At 43.6% G+C, this 19975-nt stretch overlaps 1 protein-coding gene across 5 annotated transcripts in view; it reads right to left on the bottom strand.

The window, feature by feature from the left end:
* Positions 1 to 19975, bottom strand: part of LOC311345371 (protocadherin gamma-A11-like) — a 196440-nt gene that overhangs the window by 50263 nt on the left and 126202 nt on the right. Inside the window, exon 1 of one of the 5 annotated variants that reach the window (XM_084469751.1) lies at positions 2729 to 5313. The exons of 3 other annotated variants lie outside the window; for them this stretch is intronic. In XM_084469751.1, the coding sequence (XP_084325877.1) occupies positions 2729 to 5122 (2394 nt within the window). In that variant the 5' untranslated portion in view covers positions 5123 to 5313. Of the gene's footprint in view, positions 1 to 2728; positions 5314 to 19975 lie in introns of those variants that run through there. One more of the 5 variants, XM_084469752.1, reaches the window with a different exon arrangement.

Consider the following 19975-nt stretch of genomic DNA (forward strand, 5'->3'; position numbering starts at 1 on the left):
GAATAACCGGAAGATTTACACCTGATTTGTAAAGGTGACGCTCGAGCCTCCATCTGTAGATTTTCACTGATATGATCACCACCAAACACGTAATGAAGAGAAAGGAAACTACAGCCAAAGCCAAGACTAAGTAAAAAGTCAGGTTGTCATTGTACTCCTTGTCGTGTGTGAAGTCAGTGAACTCGGAGAGCACTTCAGGGAAGCTGTCCGCCACCGCCACGTTAACAATGACTGTAGCTGAACGAGAGGGCTGTCCGTTGTCCTCCACTATAACAGTCAGTCTTTGTTTCACAGCATCTTTATCAGTGACTTGGCGGATAGTTCTGATTTCTCCATTCTGTAAACCCACTTCAAACAGCGCCCTGTCTGTGGCCTTCTGTAGTTTATAGGAGAGCCAGGCATTCTGTCCAGAGTCCACATCAACAGCCACCACTTTAGTGACCAGATAGCCCACATCTGCTGAACGAGGAACCATTTCAGCCACCAGAGAACCACCAGTCTGGACTGGATACAGAACCTGAGGGGCGTTGTCATTCTGGTCCTGGATCAGTATTTTCACACTCACGTTACTACTGAGGGGAGGAGAGCCTCCATCTTGAGCTTTGACACTAACCGTAAACTCTTTTCTTTGCTCAAAGTCAAAAGATCGCACTGCCATTATCTCCCCACTCTCTGCATTAATTGAAAAGTAAGCTGAAGTCAACATTTCATTAACCCGGTTATCATTAAGGAAATATGAAATGCGTGCATTGTTTCCAAAATCGTTGTCGTTGGCTTTGACAGAGAGCACTGACTTTCCTGGCAAGTTATTTTCACTGACGTATGCAATAAACGACTGCTGTGAGAACACCGGGGTGTTGTCATTGACGTCTGATATTTTCAGAGTAATCGTCTTGCTGACAGAGAAAGGGGGGGATCCACCATCAGTGGCAGTCACTGTTATGTTATACTCTGGCACTAGTTCACGGTCCAAAGCATCGTCAGTCACCAAACTATAGAAATTAGATGAGGCTGACTTGATTTTGAAAGGTAAATCTTGGCTGATGAAACACTTAACCTGACCATTTTTACCTGAGTCTAAATCTTTGATATTGAACATTGCTATGACAGTCTCTGGAGCAGAGTCTTCCTGTATGGGATTTGAGAATGATATGATATTAATAACTGGCGCATTGTCGTTGACATCAATTACAACAATCAGTATCTTGCTTGTATCTGTTAATCCACCTTTATCTTTGGCTTCTACATCAATTTCATAATGTTTAGCCTTTTCATAATCTAATACACCATACATAGTAACTTCCCCAGTAGTGGTGTCTATATTAAATAGAGACAATGCACTGTTGGTATTTTGAGAGAAAGAATAGACTATTTCTCCATTTGTTCCTTGATCTATATCAGTGGCGCTGACTTTTAGAATTACACTCCCTTTCAACGCATTTTCTGGCACATTCACCCTGAAAACGGGTTGACTAAAAACCGGAGCATTATCATTTGCGTCCATAACAATAACGTTTATTTTAACTGATCCCGATCTCTGAGGGTTTCCACCATCGAATGCTGTCAATATTAATTTATGCTCGTCTTTTTCTTCCCTGTCTAGCGACGTCTCCAGAACCATTTCCACATACTTTGTACCATCGGCGCGAGAAAGTATGTTCAATTTAAAATGATCCGTATGAGTTAATTTGTATGTTTGAAGCGTATTCATTGATACATCAGGATCTATTGCACTATCAAGCGAAAAACGTGATCCCTTCACAGCCATTTCGCTGATCTGAAAACTCATCTCTTTCTTAGCGAAAGCAGGGGCGTTATCATTTATATCAAGAATTTCCACATCTATACGATGCAGCTCCATTGGGTTATCCAATATAATCTGAAAATGTAAAGAACAGGGAGACAATTGACCGCACAGGACTTCTCTGTCTATTCTCTTGGCGACGACTAACGTCCCTTTGTCCGAATTCAGCCCGATGTACTCACTATCATCCTCGGTAAATATACGGGCGCGACCGGATTTCAGCCTATTGACATCCAAACCAAGGTCCACAACGATGCTCCCCACGACGGAACCCGTCGCCATTTCCTCGGGAATTGAGTAGCGGACCTGCCCGAGCGATACATCAGCAATATAAAGGAAAAGGAACAGCGGAAAGGCAACTCCTTGTAATCCACGACAAAGACGATTCATCCTTTTAAAATCCACGTGAAAGCTGAAATTAGGAGATCAAAAATAGCCAATCACACAACGAGACAAAGTTAAGTCTTATTCAAAAACGGTTCCTTTGTCGGTGTAATGTGAGTTATACGCGGTAGACCTACACAGTTTCGCTCTGCGAGATAAAAGGGGGACTGACGAAAGTGATACCACCATCCTCTAACTAATACACAGTGGCACCTATGGACGTAAAATGATACTGCAAGAATCAACCACAAATAACATATATACAGAGAAGACATGCTGATAGCGATAACGTTCACATATTGTTACTGTCCATGGTGCTGAAATGTTTGATGACGATATGCCTATGTTTTTTCAACAGGTATAGGAGGGTTTCACGTGATATCAGAGTGATTCCCAGCCATATCCCCATTATAATAAGAATGAAAACTGGTTGCTTTGTTTTACAGTTTTTGGACAATAAGTACAAAGACGGCTTGGAAACTTCAAAGCATCATTGAAACCTTCCTATACACTTTATGTGTCTATTATGAAATATCTAACCTCCAGTGGAGAGTCTGGTTCATCCAGGATGCTCTTTTCACTCTGTATTCGCTGCATGGTGCCTGTAGAACTGGGGTCCATTATCAGAACGTTTTGACTACCAGCGTTGCCGAACTTACAGTCACTCTTTCTGGAGTCAGTGGTCCTGCACACCTCGTAATTGTACACGTGCTGGAGAGTCCCTGTCCCCCCCAAAGTGTCAGAGTAACGTGGTGGATAATATGGAATCACTGGGAGATTGGAATGATACAGGATACGAGACTGTCGCCATCTGTAGATTTTCACTGATATGATCACCACTAAACACGTGATGAAGAGAAAGGAAACTACAGCCAGAGCCAGGACTAAGTAAAAAGTCAGGTTGTCATTGTACTCCTTGTCGTGTGTAAAGTCAGTGAACTCCGAGAGCACTTCAGGGAAGCTGTCCGCCACCGCCACGTTAACAATGACTGTAGCTGAACGAGAGGGCTGTCCGTTGTCCTCCACTATAACAGTCAGTCTTTGTTTCACAGCATCTTTATCAGTGACTTGGCGGATAGTTCTTATTTCTCCATTCTGTAACCCCACTTCAAACAGCGCCCTGTCTGTGGCTTTCTGTAGTTTATAGGAGAGCCAGGCATTCTGTCCAGAGTCCACATCAACAGCCACCACTTTAGTGACCAGATAGCCCACATCTGCTGAACGAGGCACCATTTCAGCCACCAGAGAACCACCAGTCTGGACTGGATACAGAACCTGAGGGGCGTTGTCGTTCTGGTCCTGGATCAGTATTTTCACACTCACGTTACTACTGAGGGGAGGAGAGCCTCCATCTTGAGCTTTAACACGGAACTGGAAATCTTTAATCTGCTCGTAGTCAAAAGAGCGGACTGCATGTATAACTCCACTGTCAGCACTAACAGACACATAAGAGGAGACGGGCACGCCGTTTAAAGAGGAGTCCTCTAGTATATAAGAGACACGAGCGTTCTGGTTCCAGTCTGCGTCTCTTGCGTTCAATGTGAATATAGAGAAACCTTGTACGTTGTTTTCTACGATGTATCCTTCGTATGATTTTTTTAAAAAGACAGGCGCGTTATCATTGACGTCTAGGATCTGAAGGGCGATTGTGACGCTGCTGGAAAGCGAAGGCACTCCCTCATCAGAACACGTCACACTGATATTATAACCGGACTCTTTCTCTCTGTCTAAATCACTGTCCGTCACTAAGCTGAAGAAGTTGTTAGATGTCGACTTCAAGGCAAAAGGAATGTCATCATTTATGGAGCATTTCACTTTGCCATTTTCACCTGAATCTGCATCTTCTATATTGATCATGGTTACGACTGTGTTAGGTTTAGCGTCTTCTGATATTACATTGGATTTAGACATAATGTGAATATCAGGTGTGTTGTCGTTCACATCAATGACATCTACAATTAATATACAAGAGTCGACTAGACCTCCCTCATCACTAGCGCGTATATTTATCTCAAATGTTCGAGCTTTTTCGTAGTCAATATTGCCGCTCAATGTCACAGACCCATTTTCTTCATTTACTTTAAATAGTCCTAAGGTGTTACCTGACATACTTGAAACGGAGTAAGTTATTTTACCATTTTCTCCGTCGTCTGCATCAGTCGCAGTAACCGTAGTAACAATGGTCCCTAACGGAGCGCCTTCTTTAATAGACGCTTTGTAAACAGACTGGGTGAAAACGGGAGCGTTATCATTGGCGTCTAGAACCGAGATCAAGATCTGCATTGTTCCAGACATCTGCGGCTCTCCGCCATCGACTGCCGTTAACACTAAAGAGAGGTGTTCATGTTGTTCTCTATCGAGGGGTTTCTCTAAAACCATTTCGATGAATTTAATATTGCCATCTTGACTGTTTAATTTCAGAGCGAAGTTATCTGTTGGTTTTAGGATATATGTTTGCAAGCCATTTGTCCCGACGTCAGGATCCTTCGCCATGTCCAGTATGAATTTAGCTCCACTTGCAGCAGACTCACTGATTTTAAACTTCACGTCGGTTTTTTGAAAGAATGGGGCGTTGTCATTCACGTCTGTGATCTCGATATTTATACCATAGAATTCCATCGGGTTTTCTAATATGATCTGAAAATGGAGCGCACAAGGTGTCGTTTGTCCGCAGATGGCCTCTCTGTCTATTCTGTCTTTGATAACGAGGACTCCTCTTTCCCTGCTCAGCTCGACATATTCGATACTTTCACGGGTAAAAATACGGGCTTTACCTGACTTCAGTCTCTTCACATCCAAACCTAAATCCTGTGCTATATTACCGACTACAGAGCCTTTCGCCATCTCTTCAGGTATGGTGTAGCTGACCTGCCCGAGCACCGAGCTGAGAGAGAAGATCCAGATAAATAGAAGCCATCCGACGTAGCGTCCCATTGTTCTTTCAGTGTCGTTGTATTCTCAATGAAAACGTAAAGATCCCTTGTCGTCTTTGATATTCCACACAAGATCAGCCAAAAGACGTCGACAACAGCGTATTGAACGAAAGTAACAAAGAGCGATCCTGCTTCACGGCGTTTCGTGTCCTTGTAAAATGCAATGCGCTCGTCCATAGACGGGAAAATAATACAACCGACATGGTGGGAGGTACTGCACAAGATGTCCTTTAACTGGGACATTCTGGCCTATAGCGGCCCTCAGAGTCCAAAAGGCAAAATTGCAATTCGTTAAAATCATCCAATAAATAGATTGGACATGTAATAAACCTAATAACCAATGTGAAATGATTTAAGACAACGTTGCTTTCGCCGGAAACATTTCTGGAGCAAACTGCACTTAGCACACGTTACAAAAAACACAATTCTTAAAAAAATGATTTAACCTGGAACAGATTAAATGAATCATGGTGGAAGGAAGAAAACGGTGAGAAAGTTTGAAATAGCCTATCGATGCAGAACGTCAAAAGAGTAGCTGTCCATGGTGCCAAACATGAGAGAAACCACAGATTAATACAAAAAGAACATTCTCTCAGTGATTTCTAACCTCTAGTGGAGAGTCTGGTTCATCCAGGATGCTCTTTTCACTCTGTATTCGCTGCATGGTCCCTGTAGAACTGGGGTCCATTATCAGAACGTTCTGACTACCAGCGTTGCCAAACTTACAGTCACTCTTTCTGGAGTCAGTGGTCCTGCACACCTCGTAATTGTACACATGCTGGAGAGTCCCTGTCCCCCCCAAAGTGTCAGAGTAACGTGGTGGATAATATGGAATCACCGGGAGATTGGAATGATACAGGATACGAGACTGTCTCCATCTGTAGATTTTCACTGATATGATCACCACTAAACACGTGATGAAGAGAAAGGAAACTACAGCCAAAGCCAGGACTAAGTAAAAAGTCAGGTTGTCATTGTACTCCTTGTCGTGTGTAAAGTCAGTGAATTCCGAGAGCACTTCAGGGAAGCTGTCCGCCACCGCCACGTTAACAATGACTGTAGCTGAACGAGAGGGCTGTCCGTTGTCCTCCACTATAACAGTCAGTCTTTGTTTCACAGCATCTTTATCAGTGACTTGGCGGATAGTTCTTATTTCTCCATTCTGTAAGCCCACTTCAAACAGCGCCCTGTCTGTGGCTTTCTGTAGTTTATAGGAGAGCCAGGCATTCTGTCCAGAGTCCACATCAACAGCCACCACTTTAGTGACCAGATAGCCCACATCTGCTGAACGAGGCACCATTTCAGCCACCAGAGAACCACCAGTCTGGACTGGATACAGAACCTGAGGGGCGTTGTCGTTCTGGTCCTGGATCTGTATTTTCACACTCACGTTACTACTGAGGGGAGGAGAGCCTCCATCTTGAGCTTTAACACGGAACTGGAAATCTTTAATCTGCTCATAGTCAAAAGAGCGGACTGCATGTATAACTCCACTGTCAGCACTAACAGACACATAAGAGGAGACGGGCACGCCGTTTAAAGAGGAGTCCTCTAGTATATAAGAGACACGAGCGTTCTGGTTCCCGTCTGCGTCTCTTGCGTTCAGTGTGAATATAGAGACACCTTGTACGTTGTTTTCTACGATGTATCCTTCGTATGATTTTTTTAGAAAGACAGGCGCGTTATCATTGACGTCTAGGATCTGAAGGGCGATTGTGACGCTGCTGGAAAGCGAAGGCACTCCCTCATCAGAACACGTCACACTGATATTATAACCGGACTCTTTCTCTCTGTCTAAATCACTGTCCGTCACTAAGCTGAAAAAGTTGTTAGATGTCGATCTTAAGGCAAAAGGAATGTCTTCGTTTATGGAGCATTTCACTTTGCCATTTTCACCTGAATCGGCATCTTCTATATTGATCATGGTTACGACTGTGTTAGGTTTAGCGTCTTCTGATATTACATTGGATTTAGACATAATATGAATATCAGGTGTGTTGTCATTCACATCAATGACATCTACAATTAATTTACAGGAATCGACCAGCCCCCCCTCATCATTATTACTTGCGCGAATATTTATCTCAAATGTCCGCGCTTTTTCGTAGTCAATATTGCCTCTCAATGTCACAGCCCCATTTTCTTCATTCACTTTAAACATTCCTAATGTATTCCCTAACTTGCTTGAAACTGAGTACGTTATTTTACCATTTTCTCCGTCGTCTGCATCAGTCGCAGTAACCGTAGTAACAATGGTGCCTAACGGAGCGCCTTCTTTAATAGACGCTTTGTAAACAGACTGGGTGAAAACGGGAGCGTTATCATTGGCGTCTAAAACCGAGATCAGGATCTGCATTGTTCCAGACATCTGCGGCTCTCCGCCATCGACTGCCGTTAACACTAAAGAGAGGTGTTCATGTTGTTCTCTATCGAGAGGTTTCTCTAAAACCATTTCGATGAATTTTATATCCCCTCCTTGATTGTGTAATTTAAGGGCGAAGTTATCCGTCGGTTTTAGTATATATGTTTTTAAGCCATTTGTCCCGACGTCAGGATCATTTGCCATATCTAATATGAATTTAGCTCCGCTTACAGCAGACTCGCTGATTTTAAGTTTCACGTCGGGTTTTTCAAATACTGGGGCGTTGTCATTCACGTCTGTAATCTCGATATTTATACTGTAGAATTCCATCGGGTTTTCCAGTATGATCTGAAAATGGAGCGCACAAGGCGTCGTTTGTCCGCAGATGGCCTCTCTGTCTATTCTGTCTTTGATAACGAGGACTCCTCTTTCCCTGTTCAGTTCGATATATTCGATGCTGTCACGGGTAAAAATACGGGCTTTACCTGACTTCAGTCTCTTAACATCCAAACCTAAATCCTGTGCTATATTACCGACTACAGACCCTTTCGCCATCTCTTCAGGTATGGTGTAGCTGACCTGCCCGAGCACCGAGCTCAGACAGAAGGTCCAGATAAATAAAAGCCATCCGACGTAGCGTCCCATTGTTCTTTCCCCAGTGTTGTTGTATTCTCAATGAAAACGTAAAGATCCCGTTTCGTCTTTGATATTCCACAAAACATCAGCCAAAACACATCGACAGCAGCTTACATGTCGGACGAAAGAAACAAAAAAGCGATCCTGCTTCACGCTGCTTCCTGTCCTTGTAAAATAAATGCGCACGTTCGCAGACGGGAAAATAATACAACCGACATGGTGGGAGGTACTGCACAAGATGGCTTTTAACTGGGACATTCTGGCCTATAGCGGCCCTCAGAGTCCAAAAGGCAAAATTGCAATTCGTTTAAATGAAAGAATAAGTAGATTGGACAGGTAATAAGCCTAATAATTAATGTGATATTTATTAAGACAACGTTGCTTTGGCCAAAAACATTTCTGGAGCAAACTGGACTTATCACATGTTACAAAGATTTCAACTCTTTAAAAAATGATTAAAACTGGAACATATATGGGGATGAAGTAAATCATAGAATCAGAGCATGAAAGGCCTACAGCTGAAGGAAGAAAACGGTAAGCAAGTTAGAAAAAGCCTATCGATTCACAACGTCAACACAGTAGCTGTCCATGGTGCTGGACATTAATGAACTGATGGACGAATACACAATTGAACATTCAGTCAGTAATTTCTAACCTCTAGTGGAGAGTCTGGTTCATCCAGGATGCTCTTTTCACTCTGTATTCGCTGCATGGTCCCTGTAGAACTGGGGTCCATTATCAGAACGTTCTGACTACCAGCGTTGCCGAACTTACAGTCACTCTTTCTGGAGTCAGTGGTCCTGCACACCTCGTAATTGTACACGTGCTGGAGAGTCCCTGTCCCCCCCAAAGTGTCAGAGTAACGTGGTGGATAATATGGAATCACCGGGAGATTGGAATGATACAGGATACGAGACTGTCTCCATCTGTAGATTTTCACTGATATGATCACCACTAAACACGTGATGAAGAGAAAAGAAACTACAGCTAAAGCCAGGACTAAGTAAAAAGTCAGGTTGTCATTATACTCCTTGTCGTGTGTAAAGTCAGTGAACTCCGAGAGCACTTCAGGGAAGCTGTCCGCCACCGCCACGTTAACAATGACTGTAGCTGAACGAGAGGGCTGTCCGTTGTCCTCCACTATAACAGTCAGTCTTTGTTTCACAGCATCTTTATCAGTGACTTGGCGGATAGTTCTTATTTCTCCATTCTGTAAGCCCACTTCAAACAGCGCCCTGTCTGTGGCTTTCTGTAGTTTATAGGAGAGCCAGGCATTCTGTCCAGAGTCCACATCAACAGCCACCACTTTAGTGACCAGATAGCCCACATCTGCTGAACGAGGCACCATTTCAGCCACCAGAGAACCACCAGTCTGGACTGGATACAGAACCTGAGGGGCGTTGTCGTTCTGGTCCTGGATCAGTATTTTCACACTCACGTTACTACTGAGGGGAGGAGAGCCTCCATCTTGAGCTTTAACACGGAACTGAAAATCTTTAATCTGCTCGTAGTCAAAAGAGCGGACTGCATGTATAACTCCACTGTCAGCACTAACAGACACATAAGAGGAGACGGGCACGCCGTTTAAAGAGGAGTCCTCTAGTATATAAGAGACACGAGCGTTCTGGTTCCAGTCTGCGTCTCTTGCGTTCAGTGTGAATATAGAGACACCTTGTACGTTGTTTTCTACGATGTATCCTTCGTATGATTTTTTTAGAAAGACAGGCGCGTTATCATTGACGTCTAGGATCTGAAGGGCGATTGTGACGCTGCTGGAAAGCGAAGGCACTCCCTCATCAGAACACGTCACACTGATATTATAACCGGACTCTTTCTCTCTGTCTAAATCACTGTCCGTCACTAAGCTGAAGAAGTTGTTAGATGTCGACCTTAAGGCAAAAGGAATGTCATCGTTCATGGAGCACTTCACTTTCCCATTTTCACCTGAATCTGCATCTTCTATATTGATCATGGTTACGACTGTGTTAGGTTTAGCGTCTTCCGATATTACATTGGATTTAGACATAATGTGAATATCAGGTGTGTTGTCGTTCACATCAATGACATCTACAATTAATGTACAAGAGTCGACCAGACCTCCCTCATCACTAGCGCGTATATTCATCTCAAATGTTCGAGCTTTTTCGTAGTCTATGTTGCCACTCAAAGTCACAGCTCCATTATCTTTATTTACTTCAAATATTCCAAGAGTGTGATCTAACATACTTGAAACTGAGTATGTTATTTTACCATTTTCTCCATCGTCTGCATCAGTCGCAGTAACCGTAGTAACAATAGTGCCTAACGGAGCGCCTTCTTTAATAGACGCTTTGTAAACAGACTGGGTGAAAACGGGAGCGTTATCATTGACGTCTAAAACCGAGATCAGGATCTGCATTGTTCCAGACATCTGCGGCTCTCCGCCATCGACTGCCGTTAACACTAAAGAGAGGTGTTCATGTTGTTCTCTATCGAGAGGTTTCTCTAAAACCATTTCGATGAATTTTATATTGCCTCCTTGACTGTTTAATTTCAGAGCGAAGTTATCTGTTGGTTTTAGGATATATGTTCTTAAGCCATTTGTCCCGACGTCAGTATCAATGGCTCTGTCTAATATGAATTTAGCTCCACTTACAGCAGACTCGCTGATTTTAAATTTAACATCGCTTTTTTGAAATACTGGGGCGTTATCATTCACGTCTGTGATCTCAATATTTATACTGTAGAATTCCATCGGGTTTTCTAATATAATCTGAAAATGGAGCGCACAAGGCGTCGTTTGTCCGCAGATGGCCTCTCTGTCTATTCTGTCTTTTATAACGAGGACTCCTCTTTCTCTGTTCAGCTCGACATATTCGATGGTGTCACGGGTAAAAATACGGGCTTTACCTGACTTCAGTCTCTTCACATCCAAACCTAAATCCTGTGCTATATTACCGACTACAGAGCCTTTCGCCATCTCTTCAGGTATGGTGTAGCTGACCTGCCCGAGCACCGAGCTCAGACAGAAGATCCAGATAAATAGAAGCCATCCGACGTAGCGTCCCATTGTTCTTTCCCCAGGGTCGTTGTATTCTCAAGGAAAACGTAGAGATCCTTTTTTGTCTTTGATATTCCACAAAAGATCAGCCAATACGCGTCGACAACAGCTCATATGTTGAACGAAAGAAACAAATAGCGATCCTGCTTCACGCTGTTTCGTTTCCTTGTCAAATGTAATGCGCTCGTCCATAGACGGGAAAATAATAAAACCGATATGGTGGGAGGTACTGCACAAGATGGCCTTTAACTGGGACATTCTGGCCTATAGCGGCCCTCAGAGTCCAAAAGGCAAAATTACAATTCTTTTCACTCTTGAAAAGAAAATGTATAGGACTGGTATTAGGTTGAAAAAGAATGTAATATAAATAATGGCAACGTTGTTTTGGCAGCGACAATTGTAGACGAAACTGCACTAATCACATGTTACAAAGACTTCAATTATTAAGGAAATCTTAAATATATGTTGGGATGATGTGAAGCATGAATTCAATATTTGATAAGTACTACAGCTGATGAAGATAACAGTTTGCAAGTTAGAAATAGCCTATGGATTCATAAAGTCAAAACAGTAGCTGTCCATGGTGCTAGACATGAGGGAAAAGACGGATTAATGCAAAAATAACATTCTCTCAGTGATTTCTAACCTCTAGTGGAGAGTCTGGTTCGTCCAGGATGCTCTTTTCACTCTGTATTCGCTGCATGGTCCCTGTAGAACTGGGGTCCATTATCAGAACGTTCTGACTACCAGCGTTGCCAAACTTACAGTCACTCTTTCTGGAGTCAGTGGTCCTGCACACCTCGTAATTGTACACGTGCTGGAGAGTCCCTGTCCCCCCCAAAGTGTCTGAGTAACGTGGTGGATAATATGGAATCACCGGGAGATTAGAATGATACAGGATACGAGACTGTCTCCATCTGTAGATTTTCACTGATATGATCACCACTAAACACGTGATGAAGAGAAAGGAAACTACAGCCAGAGCCAGGACTAAGTAAAAAGTCAGGTTGTCATTGTACTCCTTGTCGTGTGTAAAGTCAGTGAACTCCGAGAGCACTTCAGGGAAGCTGTCCGCCACCGCCATGTTAACAATGACTGTAGCTGAACGAGAGGGCTGTCCGTTGTCCTCCACTATAACAGTCAGTCTTTGTTTCACAGCATCTTTATCAGTGACTTGGCGGATAGTTCTTATTTCTCCATTCTGTAAGCCCACTTCAAACAGTGCCCTGTCTGAGGCTTTCTGTAGTTTATAGGAGAGCCAGGCATTCTGTCCAGAGTCCACATCAACAGCCACCACTTTAGTGACCAGATAGCCCACATCTGCTGAACGAGGCACCATTTCAGCCACCAGAGAACCACCAGTCTGGACTGGATACAGAACCTGAGGGGCGTTGTCGTTCTGGTCCTGGATCAGTATTTTCACACTCACGTTACTACTGAGGGGAGGAGAGCCTCCATCTTGAGCTTTAACACGGAACTGAAAATCTTTAATCTGCTCGTAGTCAAAAGAGCGGACTGCATGTATAACTCCACTGTCAGCACTAACAGACACATAGGAGGAGACGGGCACGCCGTTTAAAGAGGAGTCCTCTAGTATATAAGAGACACGAGCGTTCTGGTTCCAGTCTGCGTCTCTGGCGTTCAGTGTGAATATAGAGACACCTTGTACGTTGTTTTCTACGATGTATCCTTCGTATGATTTTTTTAGAAAGACAGGCGCGTTATCGTTTACGTCTAGGATCTGAAGGGCGATTGTGACGCTGCTGGAAAGCGAAGGCACTCCCTCATCAGAACACGTCACACTGATATTATAACCGGACTCTTTCTCTCTGTCTAAATCACTGTCCGTCACTAAGCTGAAGAAGTTGTTAGATGTCGACCTCAAGGCAAAAGGAATGTCATCGTTTATGGAGCATTTCACTTTCCCATTTTCACCTGAATCTGCATCTTCTATATTGACCATGGTTACGACTGTGTTAGGTTTAGCGTCTTCCGATATTACATTGGATTTAGACATAATGTGAATATCAGGTGTGTTGTCGTTCACATCAATGACATCTACAATTAATTTACAGGAGTCGCTCAGCCCTCCCTCATCATTATTACTTGCGCGTATATTTATCTCAAATGATCGAGCTTTTTCGTAGTCAATATTGCCGCTCAATGTCACGTCACCATTTTCTTTATTTACCTCAAATATTCCTTGAGCATTACCTAAAATACTTGAAATTGAGTACGTTATTTTACAATTTTCTCCGTCGTCTGCATCAGTCGCAGTGACCGTAGTAACAATGGAGCCTAACGGAGCGCCTTCTTTAATAGACGCTTTGTAAACAGACTGGGTGAAAACGGGAGCGTTATCATTGGCGTCTAAAACCGAGATCAGGATCTGCATTGTTCCAGACATCTGCGGCTCTCCGCCATCGACTGCCGTTAACACTAACGAGAGGTGTTCTTGTTGTTCTCTATCGAGAGGTTTATCTAAAACCATTTCTATATTTCTGATATCCCCTGCTTGACCGTGTAATTTAAGAGCGAAGTTATCTGTTGGCTTTAGGATATATGTTCTTAAGCCATTTGTACCGACGTCAGGATCATTTGCCATGTCTAATATGAATTTAGCCCCAGTTAAAGCAGACTCGCTGATTTTAAATTTCTTATCGCTTTTTTCAAAAACTGGGGGGTTGTCATTAACGTCTGTGATCTCGATATTTATACTGTAGAATTCCATCGGGTTTTCTAATATGATCTGAAAATGGAGCGCACAAGGCGTCGTTTGTCCGCAGATGGCCTCTCTGTCTATTCTGTCTTTGATAACGAGGACTCCTCTTTCCCTGTTCAGCTCGACATATTCGATGCTGTCACGGGTAAAAATACGGGCTTTACCTGACTTCAGTCTCTTCACATCCAAACCTAAATCCTGTGCTATATTACCGACTACAGAGCCTTTCGCCATCTCTTCAGGTATGGTGTAGCTGACCTGCCCGAGCACTGAGCTGAGACAGAAGATCCAGATAAATAGAAGCCATCCGACGTAGCGTCCCATTGTTATGTCGTTGTATTCTCAATGAAAACGTAAAGATCCCGTTTCGTCTTTTATATTCCACAAAAGATCAGCCAAAACACGTCCACAACAGCTTACATGTTGAACGAAAGAAACAAAGAGCGATCCTGCTTCACGCGGTTTCGTGTCCTTGTAAAATGCAATGCGCTCGTCCATAGACGTGAAAAGAATAAAACCGATATGGTGGGAGGTACTGCACAAGACTGCCTTTAACTGGGACATTCTGGCCTATAGCGGCCCTCAGAGTCCAACAGACACAATTACAATGCATTTAAATGAAACAAAAAGTGGAGTAACGCAGGTCATAGTCCTTATAATTAATGTGTTATCAATAAAGACAGCGTTGTTTTGGTAAAATCACTTCTGGAGAGAACTCCACCGATCACATGGTCCAAAAACTTGAATTCTTAAAGATATGTTCATACCTGAAACATATCTTGGGATGATGTGCAGCATTAATTCATTAATTGAAAAGTACTACAGCTGAATGAAGAAAACTGTTAGCAAGTTAGAAATAGCCTATTGATTCATGAAGTGAAAACAGTAGCTGTCCATGGTGCTAGACATGAGGGAAAATAAGTTAAGCTATCCTTAATTGTCCCTTTTTGGGGGAAATTCTTCCTCTGCCTTTGACCCATCCGGGAGCCGGTGAACTCAGCGGGCTCACCGGCTCACCCGGAGCAGTGGGCAGCCGCAGTGCAGCGCCCGGGGAGCAGGCGGGGGTTTCGGGTGCCTTGCTCAAGGGCACCTCATCCGTGGATTAGGACGTAGGAGGGTGAAGATAGGATTAATAGAAAATAGAAAATTATATCAGTGATTTCTAACCTCTAGTGGTGAGTCTGGTTCGTCCAGGATGCTCTTTTCACTCTGTATTCGCTGCATGGTCCCTGTAGAACTGGGGTCCATTATCAGAACGTTCTGACTACCAGCGTTGCCGAACTTACAGTCACTCTTTCTGGAGTCAGTGGTCCTGCACACCTCGTAATTGTACACGTGCTGCAGAGTCCCTGTCCCCCCCAAAGTGTCAGAGTAACGTGGTGGATAATATGGAATCACCGGGAGATTGGAATGATACAGGATACGAGACTGTCTCCATCTGTAGATTTTCACTGATATGATCACCACTAAACACGTGATGAAGAGAAAGGAGACTACAGCCAAAGCCAAGACTAAGTAAAAAGTCAGGTTGTCATTGTACTCCTTGTCGTGTGTAAAGTCAGTGAACTCCGAGAGCACTTCAGGGAAGCTGTCCGCCACCGCCACGTTAACAATGACTGTAGCTGAACGAGAGGGCTGTCCGTTGTCCTCCACTATAACAGTCAGTCTTTGTTTCACTGCATCTTTATCAGTGACTTGGCGGATAGTTCTTATTTCTCCATTCTGTAAGCCCACTTCAAACAGCGCCCTGTCTGTGGCTTTCTGTAGTTTATAGGAGAGCCAGGCATTCTGTCCAGAGTCCACATCAACAGCCACCACTTTAGTGACCAGATAGCCCACATCTGCTGAACGAGGCACCATTTCTGCCACCAGAGAACCACCAGTCTGGACTGGATACAGAACCTGAGGGGCGTTGTCGTTCTGGTCCTGGATCAGTATTTTCACACTCACGTTACTACTGAGGGGAGGAGAGCCTCCATCTTGAGCTTTAACACGAAACTGGAAATCTTTAATCTGCTCGTAGTCAAAAGAGCGGACTGCATGTATAACTCCACTGTCAGCACTAACAGACACATAGGAGGAGACGGGCACGCCGTTTAAAGAGGAGTCCTCTAGTATATAAGAGACACGAGCGTTCTGGTTCCAGTCTGCGTCTCTTGCGTTCAGTGTGAATATAGAGACACCTTGTACGTTGTTTTCTACGATGTATCCTTCGTATGATTTTTTTAGAAAGACAGGAGCGTTATCATTGACGTCTAGGATCTGAAGGGCGATTGTGACGCTGCTGGAAAGCGAAGGCACTCCCTCATCAGAACACGTCACACTGATATTATAACCGGACTCTTTCTCTCTGTCTAAATCACTGTCCGTCACTAAGCTGAAGAAGTTGTTAGATGCCGACCTCAAGGCAAAAGGAATGTCATCGTTTATGGAGCATTTCACTTTGCCATTTTCACCGGAATCTGCATCTTCTATATTGATCATGGTTACGACTGTGTTAGGTTTAGCGTCTTCTGATATAACATTGGATTTAGACATTATGTGTATATCAGGTGTGTTGTCGTTCACATCAACGACATCTACAATTAATGTACAGGAGTCGACTAGACCTCCCTCATCACTAGCGCGTATATTTATCTGAAATGTTCGAGCTTTTTCGTAGTCAATTTTGCCGCTCAATGTCACAGCCCCATGTTCTTCATTTACTTCAAATATTCCAAGAGTGTGATCTAACATACTAGAGACTGAGTACGTTATTTTACCATTTTCTCCGTCGTCTGCATCAGTCGCAGTAACCGTAGTAACAATGGTGCCTAACGGAGCGCCTTCTTTAATAGACGCTTCATAAACAGACTGGGTGAAAACGGGAGCGTTATCATTGACGTCTAAAACCGAGATCAGGATCTGCATTGTTCCAGACATCTGCGGCTCTCCGCCATCGACTGCCGTTAACACTAAAGAGAGGTGTTCATGTCGTTCTCTATCGAGGGGTTTCTCTAAAACCATTTCGATAATAGTAATATCCCCTGCTTGACTGTGTAATTTCAGGGCGAAGTTATCTGTTGGTTTTAGGATATATGTTCGTAAGCCATTTGTCCCGACGTCAGGATCAATGGCTCTGTCCAATATGAATTTAGCTCCACTTACAGCAGACTCGCTGATTTTAAATTTCACATCGCTTTTTTGAAATACTGGGGCGTTGTCATTAACGTCTGTGATCTCAATACTTATACTGTAGAATTCCATCGGGTTTTCTAATATGATCTGAAAATGGAGCGCACAAGGCGTCGTTTGTCCGCAGATGGCCTCTCTGTCTATTCTGTCTTTGATAACGAGGACTCCTCTTTCCCTGTTCAGCTCGACATATTCGATGCTGTCACGGGTAAAAATACGGGCTTTACCGGACTTCAGTCTCTTCACATCCAAACCTAAATCCTGTGCTATATTACCGACTACAGAGCCTTTCGCCATCTCTTCAGGTATGGTGTAGCTGACCTGCCCGAGCACCGAGCTGAGACAGAAGATCCAGATAAATAGAAGCCATCCGACGTAGCGTCCCATTGTTCTTTCCCCAGAGTAGTTGTATTCTCAGTTAAAACGTAAAGATCCCGTTTCGTCTTTGATATTCCACAAAAGATCAGCCAATACGCGTCCACAACAGCTTACATGTTGAACGAAAGAAACAAAGAGCGATCCTGCTTCACGCTGTTTCGTGTCCTTGTAAAATGCAATGCGCTCGTCCATAGACAGGAACAGAATACAACCGATATGGTGGGAGGTACTGCACAAGACGGCCTTTAACTGGGACATTCTGGCCTATAGCGGCCCTCAGAGTCCAAAAGGCACAATTACAATACATTTAAATCAAATAAAAAGTTGAGTTACGCAGGTTATAGGCCAAATAATCAATGCGTTATGAATTAAGACGACGTTGTTTTTGACGAAAACATTTCAAGACCAAACTGCACTTATCACATGGTCCAAACAATTGAACCGTTGAAAATATGTTTTTTTACTGAAACATATGTTGGGGGAATGTGAAGCATGAATTCAGTAATTAAATAGTATTGCAGCTGAATGAAGAAACCAGTTAGCAAGTTAGAAATAGCCTATCAATTCATAACGTCAACACAGTAGCTGTCCATGGTGCTAGACATGAGGGAAAAAACAGATTAAAACAAAACAGAACATTCTGTTAGTGGTTCCTAACCTCTAGTGGAGAGTCTGGTTCATCCAGGATGCTCTTTTCGCTCTGCATTCGCTGCATGGTCCCTGTAGAACTGGGGTCCATTATCAGAACGTTCTGACTACCAGCGTTGCCAAACTTACAGTCACTCTTTCTGGAGTCAGTGGTCCTGCACACCTCGTAATTGTACACATGCTGCAGAGTCCCTGTCCCCCCCAAAGTGTCAGAGTAACGTGGTGGATAATATGGAATCACCGGGAGATTGGAATGATACAGGATACGAGACTGTCTCCATCTGTAGATTTTCACTGATATGATCACCACTAAACACGTGATGAAGAGAAAGGAAACTACAGCCAAAGCCAAGACCAAGTAAAAAGTCAGGTTGTCATTGTACTCCTTGTCGTGTGTAAAGTCAGTGAACTCCGAGAGCACTTCAGGGAAGCTGTCCGCCACCGCCACGTTAACAATGACTGTAGCTGAACGAGAGGGCTGTCCGTTGTCCTCCACTATAACAGTCAGTCTTTGTTTCACAGCATCTTTATCAGTGACTTGGCGGATAGTTCTTATTTCTCCATTCTGTAAGCCCACTTCAAACAGCGCCCTGTCTGTGGCTTTCTGTAGTTTATAGGAGAGCCAGGCATTCTGTCCAGAGTCCACATCAACAGCCACCACTTTAGTGACCAGATAGCCCACATCTACTGAACGAGGCACCATTTCAGCCACCAGAGAACCACCAGTCTGTACTGGATACAGAACCTGAGGGGCGTTGTCGTTCTGGTCCTGGATCAGTATTTTCACACTCACGTTACTACTGAGGGGAGGAGAGCCTCCATCTTGAGCTTTAACACGGAACTGAAAATCTTTAATCTGCTCGTAGTCAAAAGAGCGGACTGCATGTATAACTCCACTGTCAGCACTAACAGACACATAAGAGGAAACGGGCACGCCGTTTAAAGAGGAGTCCTCTAGTATATAAGAGACACGAGCGTTCTGGTTCCAGTCTGCGTCTTTTGCATTCAATGTGAAGATAGAAACACCTTGTACGTTGTTTTCTACGATGTATCCTTCGTATGATTTTTTTAGAAAGACAGGAGCGTTATCATTGACGTCTAGGATCTGAAGGGCGATTGTGACGCTGCTAGAAAGCGAAGGCACTCCCTCATCAGAACACGTCACACTGATATTGTAACCGGACTCTTTCTCTCTGTCTAAATCACTGTCCGTCACTAAGCTGAAGAAGTTGTTAGATGCCGACCTCAAGGCAAAAGGAATGTCATCGTTTATGGAGCATTTCACTTTGCCATTTTCACCTGAATCTGCATCTTCTATATTGATCATGGTTACGACTGTGTTGGGTTTAGCATCTTCTAATATCACATTGGATTTAGACATAATGTGAATATCAGGTGCGTTGTCATTCACATCAATGACATCTACAATTAATTTACAAGAGTCGACCAGACCTCCCTCATCACTAGCGCGTATATTCATCTCAAATGTTCGAGCTTTTTCGTAGTCAATATTGCCGCTCAATGTCACAGCCCCATTTCCTTTATTAACATCAAATATACCTTGAGTATTACCTAAAATCCTTGAAATTGCGTACGTTATTTTACCATTTTCTCCGTCGTCTGCATCAGTCGCAGTGACCGTAGTAACAATGGAGCCTAACGGAGCGCCTTCTTTAATAGACGCTTTGTAAACAGACTGGGTGAAAACGGGAGCGTTATCATTGGCGTCTAAAACCGAGATCAGGATCTGCATTGTTCCAGACATCTGCGGCTCTCCGCCATCGACTGCCGTTAACACTAACGAGAGGTGTTCATGTTGTTCTCTATCGAGAGGTTTCTCTAAAACCATTTCGATGGATTTTATATTGCCTCCTTGACTGTTTAATTTAAGGGC

Source organism: Micromesistius poutassou (assembly GCF_964030765.1).
Source record: "Micromesistius poutassou genome assembly, chromosome: 6".
Taxonomy (NCBI): Eukaryota; Metazoa; Chordata; class Actinopteri; order Gadiformes; family Gadidae; genus Micromesistius; species Micromesistius poutassou.